The following is a 12,966-nucleotide window of genomic DNA, read 5'->3' on the forward strand; positions in this document are numbered from 1 at the left end:
CAAAGCACAAGGACCGGCATAAGGATCCCGGTTCGAACCCCGGCTCCCCACCTGCAGGGGAGTCGCTTCACAGGCGGTGAAGCAGGTCTGCAGGTGTCTGTCTTTCTCTCCTCCTCTCTGTCTTCCCCTCCTCTCTCCATTTCTCTCTGTCCTGTCCAACAACGACGACTACAACAATAAAAAAAACAACAAGGGCAACAAAAGGGAATAAATAAATAAAATAAATAAAAAAAAAAAGAAATTACAATTTCTCAACATAGAGAAATAGGTTCAAGATAAAAATAAAGAGATACTGGAGACTCAGGAAGGAGTTTATCACTAATGAGAAGGAAAAAAAAAATCCACTGAGTTATAGGTTGTAGGGGCCAGACTGTATTAAAAAATTATCAAAAACCAGGTGCACCTAGTTAAGCACACACATTACAGTGCACAAGGACCCAGGTTCAAGCCCCTGGTCTCCATCTGCAAGGGAAAAGCTTCACGAACGGTGAAGCAGGGCACAGATGTTTCTCTCTTTTCCTCTATCTCCCCGTCCCCTATTAATTTCTCTATCTAATAATAAGTAAACAGAATAAAAAGAAAAAAAATTCAGAGTTATGGGTTGTGAGTAACAGAGTTCAAGTCTTATTTTATTTTTTATTTTCTTTTTTGTTGTCCTTGTTGCTGTTTTTACTGTTGTTGTAGTTATTGATGTCATCGTTCGTTGGACAGGACAGAGAGAAATGGAGAGAGGAGGGGAAGACAGAGAGGGGGCGAGAAAGATAGACACCTGCAGACCTGCTTCACCGCCTGTGAAGCGACTCCCCTGCAGGTGGGGAGCTGGGGGCTTGCACTGGGATCTTTACGCGGGTCCTTGCGCTTTGTGCCTCGTGTGCTTAACCCGCTGCGCTACCGCCCGACCCCCAGTGAATAACACTTAGAATTGATTTCAGTCTCAAATGGAAAGCCTAGGGAGTAGTCCTCATCATGCTGAGAATATCAAGTAAAGAAAAAATTACCACTATCTCTAAAATGGCAGAAGATGGAGAAACAAGGCTTCAGAAAACAAAGCAATTCTATGAAAAACACCAGACACTACTAGAAAGTAGTTATAGGTCGGAGAAGCAATTACAGAAGTCAGACGTTCCACCTTCTGCACCCCAACCTTTGGTCCATACTCCTAGAGGGATAAAGAATAGGGATACTTCCAATGGAGTGGATGGGATATGGCACTCTGGTGATGGGAACTGTAGAGAATTGTACACCTCTTATCCCACAATCTTATCAATCATTATTAAATCACTAATAATAATAATAATAATAATAAATAAAAAGGAAATTGAAAAATAAGAAATCACAAAGCAGAACTTGAACTGGGTTAAAAAAAAGAAAATAGTTATAGGGGGGATGGTGGTGGCACACCTAGTAGAGAACACATACTACCATGCAAGTCTACAACACATACTACTAGGTGCAAGTCTCCAGTATACACCCGTAGGGGTGGGAGGGAAATATCTCTTTCCTCTAGCTTTCCCCCCCCTCTTACCCTCTATCAAAAATAAAAATTAAAGAAAATATGGCTCCATGTAATTTTGTAAATCACTAATAAAATTAAAATAATAAAAAATACCAAGGTATATATTAAAAAAGAAAGAAAATATAGCTCCTGGGAGCAGTGGAGTTGTCATACAGCCATCAAGCTCCAGTGATAACCCTGGTGGGAAAAAAAAAAAAAGGAAAAAAAAGTAAATATAAGAGTAATAGGAATTTCAAAGGGGGGGAGAGATGGGAGAGGGCAAAAATTATAATCAAGGAAGTAATAGCTGAACATTCCCAAATTTGGGAAACAAAAAGTACAGAGATATTATAGAAGCAGAGAGAATACTGAAATTCTTGAATCTAAAGTGATTTATACTGATACATCATTAAAGAATTATCAAAAGTCAGGGTAGGGGTAGCATTAAAGAATTATCAAAAGTCAGGGTAGGGGTAGATAGCATAATGGTTATACACTCTCATGCTGAGGCTCCACAGTTCCAGTTACAATCCCCTGCTCCATCATAAACCAGAGCTGAGCAGTGCTCTGGTAAAAAAAAAAAAAAAAAGTCAAGTACAAAGAAAAAAATGCTGTATAGAGCTAAAGGAAGGGGGAAAGTGACACAAAGACAGTGCTACCTGGCTCTCAGCAGAAACCTTACAGGCTAAAAGAGAATGGAATGACATATTTAAACTGCTAAAAGGTAAATATTACCAGCTAAGAAAATTTTACCCTGTAAAATTATCATTCAAATATGAGGGAGAAATAAAGTGTGTTCTCAGATATACAAATGCTAAAGGAGTTCCACCAGAAAAGAAAAAAAAAATGTTGAGCAAGGTGATAAACAGTAAGACAGAACCAGAAACAAAACCAACAGCAATATGAGACAGTGAGGGATGAAACAGGAAAAAAAGAAATGAATAGAACAATACAATATAAAATAATAATGAGACAAGATCAGTTTAAAAGAATTTTATATATGGTAAGCTAGATATTACACTCAAGAAATCTGTGGCCTGGGAGGAGGTGCAATGGATAAAGCTTTGAACCTTAAGCATGGTGGCTGGGACCTCACCTTCAGAGTGATGTTGTTTCTTTCTTTCTTTTTTTTTTTTTTAAATTTTATTTATAAAAAGGAAACACTGTGGAGTTGTATCCCTCTTATCCTATGTTTTTTGTCAGTGTTTCCACACAATTCCCACCACCAGAGCTCTGTTTCCCACCCCCTCCCCTGATACCTTTCCTATGTTCTGGTTCTCCTTCTCCTCCCTCTCACTCTCTGGTATAAATAAATAATAAATATTGAGTTTTAAAAAAAGAAAGCATAAAATCCACTTTAAAAAATCAGGTTTTGGAGTAGTGCAATAGTTCTGAAAAAGGCTTTCATGCCTGAGGCTTTGAGGTCCCAGGTTCAGTCCCCGGCACCACCATAAGCCAGAGCTGAGTAGTGTTTTGGTAAAAACAAAACAAAACAAAAGCCAAACGCTCAGGTGGTGGCACAGTGGCAGAATTTTGGATGAGGTCTAGAGTTTGAGCCCTGGCATTACATATGCCAGAATGATGCTCTGGTTCTCTATCAAATGAATAAATCAGAAAAAAATATTCAGAAATGAAGGAAGTGAAATTAAAGCCAATGATGCAGAAATATGAAAGGTCATAAAAGAATACTCTAAGCATATATATACACATACATATGCAAACAAATTGGACAATCTAGATAAAATGAGCACATAGTCATACAACCTCTCAAAGACTGAACCAAGAAGAAGTAGATAGCCTGATCAGTGCAATTCTCTAGTGAAGAAATTGAATCACTAATCAAGTCTCTCTAAGAGCAAAAAGCCCCGGAGTCCGTAGGTGGAGCAAAGCGCAGAGACCCGCGTAAGGATCCCAGTTGGAGCCCCCTGGCTCCCCACCTGCAGGAGTCGCTTCACAGATGGTGAAGCAGGTCTGCAGGTGTGTCTATCTTTCTCTCCCCCTCTCTGTCTTCCCCTCCTCTCTCCATTTCTCTCTGTCCTATCCAACAATGACAACATCAATAATAACTACAACAATAAAACAACAAAGACAACAAAAGGGAGAAAATAAATATAAAAAAATTAAAAAAAAAAAAAGAGAGAGCAAAAAGCCCAGGTCCAGATGGGTTTTTCTAATGAGTTATATATGACTGTCAAAGAAGAACTAACATCTATTCTACTCAGGCTCTTCCAAAAAATTAGTAGTGGAGAAACACTTGCAAGCACATTCTATGTGGCCAGTATTACTTTGATCTCCCCAACAGGATAGGATAGTACAAAGAGAGCGAACTATAGACTGACATCTCTGATGAACACTGGCACAAAAATCCTCAACAAAATCTGGACAAAAAGGATTCAGTAACACACCAAGAACACATCAGAACCAGATGGGATTCATGCCTGGGATGCAGAGATAATTCACATATGTAAACCAATTAATGTAATATACTGCTGTGACCCCCAACAGGAGTTTGGGACTAATAGCATAAAAATGATGTCACCCTGAGGAGGTGCTTCAGAGAAGGGAATGTATAAAAGCAAGGGACTTGGAGCACATTGCTCTCTTTTTGGCTGTGGTTTCTTCTCCTGGTGAGAGGTATGGCAGAGGTATGCCAGGTATCTCTGCATGGCTACTTCTCCTGGGAACTGAACACGTGTGACTCTGCTAGCCGGTAAACTTTTAAACTCCTCTACAGCCATGAGCAACCTTTACCAGAGCTGATAGTTGTTTCTTATGGAACTAAACTTTTGATAACTATACTCAGACCTTATGGACCCTAGTATATATACTCTTAACCCTTGATGATAAGTGCTTAATTTGCCTTTTACTTGTTTCACCCTAATAAACCTTGTATTGTTTAAACCAGTTTCCAGCTCTCACTGTGAATCCTTTCACACGCCACAAGCAGCCCCCACTCCTAACCTCCTTTTAAGTTAAATAATGATGATATACCACATAACCAAAAAGGAAAGATAAAAACCACATATTATCAACAGATGGGTGAAAAGCGTTGATAAGATACAACACCTATACTTGTACTATTCATATAGCCAAGAAGTTATGCTATACAGATTTAATAGAATATTGAAAAATATTGAAAAAAACAGAAGTTGAGAAAGAAGAATAGAAAGGGAAACTAAAAGCAGGGTCTGACTAAATCTAAAGTAGGGCACCAAAGTAAAAACCCTGTGGTGACGGGGAGGGTGACATTTGGCTTCCCAGAGCTTGGGGGGATGGGGGTGGGTAGGTGGGATGGGACACAGTCTTTTCGTGGTGGGAATGGTGTCTATGTACACTCTTATTAAATTGTAGTCATATAAATCACTATTTAATTAAAATGAGAGGGGGAAAATTGATTGTATGTCTCAAACTTTTTAAAACACAGACTGAGTCTTTTTAATACATAGACTGAGTCTTTGATATGTTGACTCTCTCAAAAGCCTAGACCAGGGAGAACAGAAGCAACCGGTGACACAAGATGTTGTGTACTGTATATATACAAGATGTTGGGTACTGTACAGCAAATCATAACAAAGGGACTTTTCAAAGTTGACCCAATTACTATCCATTGTCTTCTTGAACCCTAGACAGCAGGAACCTCACATTTCCACTATAGAGCCTATATTTCTCCCAGCCCTGGAACCTTAGGGTGGGGCCCACTTTCCTGCATGCTTCTCTCAATGCATATCAAATAGTACTGCATCTGCCGATCACAACCTAATCAACGCAACCACCTCAGCATGCTTCACTTCAGACTGTGTCCAGAGACTTCAGGTGTGGAATGACCCTTCACCCTCATTACTTGGGTGAGACCGTTCCTTTCATAGTATTCTCTGATTCCATTCCAGGTGGTTCACTTCCTAACAAAGTCCCAAAACCTAGATATAGACCAGGTCCCCTGAGACAGAGCATATGTTCACACATACCCATAAACTAGGGCAAAATATATAACTGAAAGCAAAAGTACACAATAGTCTGCAGGGAGTACCCCCCAACACTTCATCTGCACTATTCCAGCCTTTAGGTCCATAACTGTTCAACAATTTGTTTGGCTTTGTATGTTAACTCTCTTTTCAGCCACCAGGTTCCAGATGCCAGCAGGATGCTGACCAGACTCCCCTGGACAGACGACCCCACCAATGTGTCCTGGAGCTCTGCTTCTCCAGAACCCCACACTACTAGGGAAAGAGAGAGGCAGGCTGAGAGTGTGATTGACCAGTCAACGCCCATGTTCAGCAGGGAAGCAATTACAGAAGCCAGACCTTCCACCTTCTGCAACCCACAGTGACCTTGGGTCCATGCTCTCAGAAGGATAAAGAATAGGAAAGCTATCAGGGGAGGGGATGGGATATAGAGATCTGGTGGTGGGAACTGTGTGGAGTTGAACCCCTCCTATCCTACGGTTTTGTTAATGTCTCCTTTTTAAAATAATAATAATAAAAAAGAATATTGAAAAATGACATTGCATTATTCAGGCAAAAATGTATGGGACTGGAAGTGGCTTTGCTAGATGAAACTAGTAAAGCGGTCAAAGAAAACTACCAGATGGCTTCACTCATATCTAGAATACAGTAAATCATGCAAATGTGCCAAAAGAAAAAAAAAAGGTAAACAAAGTCTCTTCTAGACTTTGTGAAAACCCATGCTTAAGAGCTTTGGGGGTAGGTTTGGTGAACTATACACAACATATGTGAAACTATACCTTTGAAATGTTAAGCTTCTGTAAAGTAATGTAAAAATCACTAATTAAAACAAAAATTTCAATGTAGGGGCTGGGAAATAGCTCACCAAGTAAGATGTGTGCCTTGCAATATAGGAAGGTTTGAGTTCGAACCCTGGCACCACATTGAGTACACTATGTATTTGGGGAAGCTGTAAGGATAGCGGAGCAATACAGAAGTGTCTCTCTCTGTCTGTCTGCTTCTCACTCCTCTCATCCTCTCTCTCTCTCTCTCTCTCTCTATATATATATATATATGAAAAACAAACAAAAAACCCAAGCTTGTTTTTAAAGAAAGGATCTGTTGGCAGAAATACAAACTGGTACATGTCTTATGTAAAACTGTATTAAGTCCTTAAATGAAAATACCTTATGATCCAGCAATATGTGTAATGTGTCTATGTGTAAAATTTCAATCTATAGGAGCTCTGGAGGTAGCACAGTGATTAAAAGCACAGGGTCTCTAGTTCTATCCCCTGCACTGCGTGTGCCTGAGTGACTTTTGGTTCTATTTCCCTCATTAATTAAGTAAATTTAAAACGAATAAACTCAAAAATTACAATATAATAAAATCCAGGGCCAGGAATACAGCACTGTACATTAAAAAAAAAAAAGGAAAAAAATCTGTGAATCTTGTTGCCCTTGTTTTATTGTTGTTGTTATTGATGTCGTTGTTGTTGGATAGGACAGAGAGAAATGGAGAGAGGAGGGGCAGACAGAGAGGGGGAGAAAAAGATAGACACCTGCAGACCTGCTTCACCGCCTGTGAAGTGACTCCCCTGCAGGTGGGGAGCCGGGGCTCGAACCGGGATCCTTACGCCGGTCCTTGTGCTTGTCCATGTTTTCTTTATATATATAAAATCTGTGAATGTAAGAGAGCAAAGAAAGAATTATGGGAGCTCAGAGATAGGGACCAATAGCAGCGGGCTGGAAAAAACTAAAATTAAAGCCCCAAAAGGAAACAACGACAAAATGGCTAAAAGTGCAAAACTAATTAAAATCTCTTGTTAACTGAACTGCAGGTGCATTTGATAGCTCACTGTAATGAGTCTCTCAGTACTGGGAGATGCAAGTTTAGGTCCAGGCGGGCAGTAAAGAGAAGGAGCTACTGGAGTCTGAGAGGTGCCTTGAATCCCCCCGGCTCTGTGGCTTCTTGCAAGTTACAGAGCCTATCAGATGGGGACAGACAGACAGACATGCTCACCCTAGGTAATCCCAAAACCCTGGGATAGTGCCTAGGACCCAGCAGTGACATGGGTTATGAAACTGTCAAAACATCTGCGTGCATCTCCTTGCAAGTGGCACTTGAGCAGATGTTTTGAAAAGACAGGCAAAAGGCTTCAGGGACAGTTATGAAGTCCAGGAACCCAAGAACCCGAGCGCTCGGGGGCAGCTGTTAACCCATCAACTTCCAGTGCAGGTTCAAGAGGTGGAGAGGCGGGAGAAGGCGCGGATCAGACCCGGTTCTGGACGCGGGCACAGAGCAGCAGAGCAGCCAGGAGGGAGGACCGCACCCGGCTCCCCCTGGGATCCAACTTCCGCCCCCGAGCGCCGGAAGTGCGATCGAGGGGAAGCGGTTTCAACTAGACCCTCTCAAACCGGGTATTAACGACATCTTTCAGCCCAGAAATGTCGAGCCTTATTGGAAATAAGACCCGGTGCCATCTGGTCCCGGTACAACTTTCTGCACCCCCAGCCCGGGAAACGCCCCGGGAAGACTGAGGCAGGCGGGGGAGCAGACAGGCAATTTCCATCGCAAGAACTCCCTCCGTGTCCTCCCTCTCCCCCCTCCCGAGCTCCATCGCCTGCAGGAGCCGGGTGCTCAGGTGTACTCACCCGCGGCGGCAGAGGGCCGCGGCCCCACCATGACTCCACAGTGACAGTTTCTCTTCAAAGTACGCGCCCCCGGCTAAGGCTCGCGTCACCGCGCTCGCTCACTCTCATTGGCTCCCGTGGGTTTGAAACTCTCTAGTCGGAACCTGGGGAGGGCGGGACAAGTGGAAGTAGGCGCTTTGCGATTGGCTCTGGCGTTTGTGATTTCCTGCCCTTGAGTCTACTGAGCCCAATGTCTACTGAGCGCGATGGTAAATTTGCAGAATGCTGTCTTGGAACCTCCCGCCCAGAAAGAGATTGCAGTGTGACAGCTGAGTTTCTACGTAGGGTTGTTTCTCCAGCTGCTGGACGCCTAGAAACTACACTTGACTGGATTTGGTGTATTGCACCAAAGTAAATGACTCTGGGAGGGTGTGTGTGTATGTGTGTGCAGAGGGCTTTCAGATCCTGGTGTATGATGACTGAAGAGGAGCTAGGCTGGGGTGAGGGTGTTTTTCAGAAAAGTTGAGACATTTTACGTATTTATCAACAACTGTATTTACTTTAAACCACTAAATACCCCCCAAGGAAATTTAATGATCAAATGGGTTTCAATTTTAGAAGTCATATAGTCTTAACATCCCACACAACATAATTCTTCAGATCCCATAAGAGGATCTTGTCTATTATAAGTTATTTTTAAAATTAACTCATATAATCCCTTACTCATTGATTCTAGTCTTTTATTTTCTCTTTTGCTCTAGTTCTGTGGAGCAACACAGGGAAGTTTGACTTTTCACTTGGATTCCACATACAAGTGATTCCATGTAATATTTGTTTTTCCTGTCTGATTTATTTCACTTACTGTAATGCCCTCCAGGATCATTTATTTTTTTATTTAATATATTAAATGAAAATGATTAATAGTGGATTATAAGATTGTAAGATTACAGTGGTACAGGGAGTCACGCGGTACCGCAGCGAGTTAAGCGCACGTGGCGCAAAGCCCAAGGACCTGGGTAAGGTTCCCGGCTCGAGCCCCAGGCTCCCCACCTGCAGGGGGGTCACTTCACAGCCGGTGAAGCAAGTCTGCAGGTGTCTTTCTCTCCCCCTCTCTGTCTTCCCCTTCTCTCTCCATTTATCTCTGTCCTGTCCAACAGTGACATCAATAACAACAACAATAAAACAAGGGCAACACAAGGAAATAAATAAATATAAAAAAAATTTAAAAAATATTACAGTAGTACATACCATACCCACCATGAAATTTTTGAGTCTCACTCACTTATCTAGCAGGTCTATGAAGTGATATCTCATTGTTTTGATTTTCATTTCTCTGATGATTAGTGCTGTTGAATACCTTTTTATTTTATTAGTGATTTAATATTGATTTACAAAATTACATGTCAACAGGGGCATAAATACACTTAATTCCCACCACCAGGGTTTTGAACCTTCAGTCGCCTCACTGCAAGCCACCACAAGGGCCAGCCATCATCTCTACAACTGTCTGTCTGCATTTATACATAATTGCTCCATTTTTCTCCCTGATACAATCCTCTCTTCCCCTCCAAGTCACTCATGACAACATTGCTACCTCCATATGTCCCTCTCCTTTTCCTCCTCTCTTTGGGTGCTAATGGAGCTAGAGTTCAGAGTCCTCTTATCTTCTTCCTCCTATCACTTCTCCCCTGCTGGGAGTGTGGATCAAGGTTGTTTTTGGGGTGCAGAAGGTAGGAGTTCTGACTTCTGTAATTGCTTCTTTGCTGGACATGGGTATTGGCTGGTGTATCTATACCCCCAGCCTGTTTCTATCCTTCCCCAGTGGGCCAGACCTCTGGAAAGGTGGGGTTCCAGGACACATTGGTGAGGTCATCTGCCCAGAGAAGTCAGGATGGAGTCATGGTAGCATCTGCAAATTGGTGTCTGGAAGGTAGCAGGACATAAATTGAGACAAAATGGTTAATGAATAGGAACCGAAAAGTAGGGATAGAGCAGATAAGATTAGGGATCTTAGGATAGAAGAAAGCTAGAAAGTCCATCCTAGGCATGTTGAACATATTTTCTTATATATACTGACCATTTATATGTCATCTTTGTTGAAAAATGTGTATTAGTTCTGCTAACTTTTAAATAAGATTAAAAAATGTTTTGCAATTAAGTTAATGCTATTGAGTTCTTAATGTATTTTAATTTCATATCGGGTGTGTTTTTCAATTTTATCACATTCAGTAAATTGCTTTTTCATTTTACTGATTTTTTTCTTTGTTTAGAACCTTTTTACTTTGATATATAGTATTTTCACCACTGGAAACTGAGCAGCTGAAATATATTTTAATATTTATTTATTTATTCCCTTTTTGTTGCCCTTGTTGTTTTATTGTTGTAGTTACTGATGTCATTGTTGTTGGATAGGATAGAGAGAAATGGAGAGAGGAGGGGCAGACAGAGAGGGGGAGAGAAAGATAGACACCTGCAGATCTGCTTCTCTGCTTGTGAAGTGACTCCCCTGTAGGTGGGGAGCCGGTGGCTCGAACCGGGATCCTTAGTCCGGTACTTGCGCTTTGCACAACCTGTGCTTAATCTACTGCCCTTTCACCCAACTCCCAGCTGAAATATATTTTAAAGGCTTGTTGAGTTGGTATTCTATGTTTTGTGTTTTTCTATTTCTTTCTCTTTTTTTTGAAGATTTTACTTATTTATTAATGAGAAAGATAGGAGGAGAGAAAGAACCAGACTTCACTGTGGTACATGTACTGCTGGGGATTGAACTCAGGACCTCCTGCTTGAGAGTCTAGTGTTTTTTTTTTTTTTTTTTTACTAGAGCACTACTCAGCTCTGGCATATGGTGGTACAGGGGATTGAACCTGGGACTTTAAAGCCTCAAGCATGAGAGTCTTTTTGCATAACCATTATGCTACCTACCCCCACATTTTTTTTTTTGTCTCCAGGGTTACTGCTGGGGCTCAGTGCCTGTACTACAAATCCACAAATCCATTTCTCCTAGTGTTCATCTTTTTCTCTCGTTGTTGTTGCTGGTGTTGGATAGGACAGAGGGAAATTGAGAAAGGAGGGGAAGAAAGAGGGGAAGAGAAAGATAGACACCTGCAGACCTGCTTCACTGCTTCTGTAGTGACCCCCTCCGCTACAGGTGGGGAGCCGGGGGCTCGACCCGGGAAACTTGCACCAGTCCTTGCACTTCACACTATGTGCATTTAATCCAGTGTGCTATCACCCAACTCCCTATATTTCTCTACTTCTTAAAATATCAAGCTGTTTAATTTTACTCTACTCAGATTTGGAAAGTAGTGGAAATCCTGCAAAAGTAGTGGCAGCTAAAAGAATGGAGTAAAACAAACATGAGATTGGGTTCCCCCCTCCCATGGTGTTTTGTGTTTGTTAGACTAAGTTTGCTTGTAATTAATAGCAAAGAATATGAAGTTGAAAACTATAACAATGCCTATTGTTTTCTTAAAATTTTGCAATCCTAAGATCCTTAGTGCAATAATATCATTAGAGATGTTGGTTCTTTCTCTCTTCCCATTCTGTTTTCTGTAGTTTGTGACTATTCCTTTCCAATGTGGTACTTCCCAGTGTGGCCACCACAATTCCAAATTCACATTTTTGTAGGATATGTCTCATGCATGTAGGAAGGAGGAAAAAGCTCCCCCTACTTCTATATCACTTTATCTTATGTGATTAGAAAAAAAACTTTCTCAGCGTTGTTCTCAACAGCTTAATATTTCACTACATAGAACTAACTCAATATGACTCAGTTGTGTGAAGATGGATTAATTGGCTGGGATCACTTGGATTCACTCTTTGGACTAAGACAAATTTCCTTTTGAATATAAAAAGAGTTCTGTTGGTAAAGAAGAGAGATGGTGATTACATGGACAGCCCTACAATGTTCATCATATGCCTTTCTTCTTTTCTCTTTTTTTATGTCACTTTAAAGGTTTTAACTACTGTAAGCCTACTGATAACTTCCAAATCTATGTCTAATTTAAATTCTTTGAATTTCAGACACATTATCATCTACCTATTATACATTTGTATTTTGGTGTCCTGCCAGTAGCTCAAAATATATGTCTAAAATGTTACTCATCATACTTGATTCTGGGACTGAATGTAGAACACTCCATATTTCTGTAAAAATAATACTGAGAAACAACCATTTTCCTAGTGTCCAATCACAGGAAACTGACAGTCATCTTGGACTACTCTTCCCATTACTTCTCCACCTAAGTTCTTTTGAGTTTAATAATTTCCCAAGTCAATACATGTTGTATCCATTTGTTTTTCATGTACATGTGAATTTTTTTAAAGGTATGTGAACACAGGTATTGTACATACATAATGTGAGATTTAAATGAATCTAGAAATATTATAATTTTTAACCCCTTTTGTGGATACTGGTAGACTAGCAAAAGAAAGAGAAAAAACAAAAATCTTTGACTTTAGAAGCAACTGTGGTTTCTCCCAAAGTAACACTAAGTATAATTATTTGTATGTATTTTTATCATTTACTGCTAATTGTGATGCAGTAAAATAATGATTAAGACAAGTAATTACATACCTGATTTACTTTCTTGTAAAGTTTATCTAATTATGATGAACAATAATGTACCAGTCCTTTCTGTTGATAATAATATGAAACTGTGGTTTGGTCACAATGTTGTAAATGACATCCAATTTAAATTATTTGTCAAGGCAAAAAATAAGGAGTTGAAGCAAGGCATTTCCCCCCTTGCACTGCTGACCAATTTCTCTGTCTTGGGTCCCTTGAAGGAGCCAGGGAGTAAGGGTCTGTCTTGCTCCAGGTCATCCTCAACTGGGGCGAGGTGCGCCTCCTGCAGCCAGGATTTACCCAACTCATTCCTGACCTGAAGGTCATCCC

The 12,966-nt window shown here is 40.8% G+C and overlaps 1 protein-coding gene across 2 annotated transcripts in view; it reads right to left on the reverse strand.

Annotated features, from left to right (window-relative positions):
* Positions 1–8,206, reverse strand: part of CKAP2L (cytoskeleton associated protein 2 like) — a 33,938-nt gene extending 25,732 nt beyond the window's left edge. For both annotated transcript variants that reach the window (XM_007525481.2, XM_060187257.1), the window contains exon 1: positions 8,091–8,206. In XM_007525481.2, the coding sequence (XP_007525543.1) occupies positions 8,091–8,121 (31 nt within the window). In that variant the 5' untranslated portion in view covers positions 8,122–8,206. The remainder of the gene's footprint in view (positions 1–8,090) is intronic.
* Between the last annotated feature and the right edge of the window lie 4,760 nt (positions 8,207–12,966).

Source organism: Erinaceus europaeus, chromosome 3 (assembly GCF_950295315.1).
Source record: "Erinaceus europaeus chromosome 3, mEriEur2.1, whole genome shotgun sequence".
Lineage (NCBI taxonomy): Eukaryota > Metazoa > Chordata > Mammalia > Eulipotyphla > Erinaceidae > Erinaceus > Erinaceus europaeus.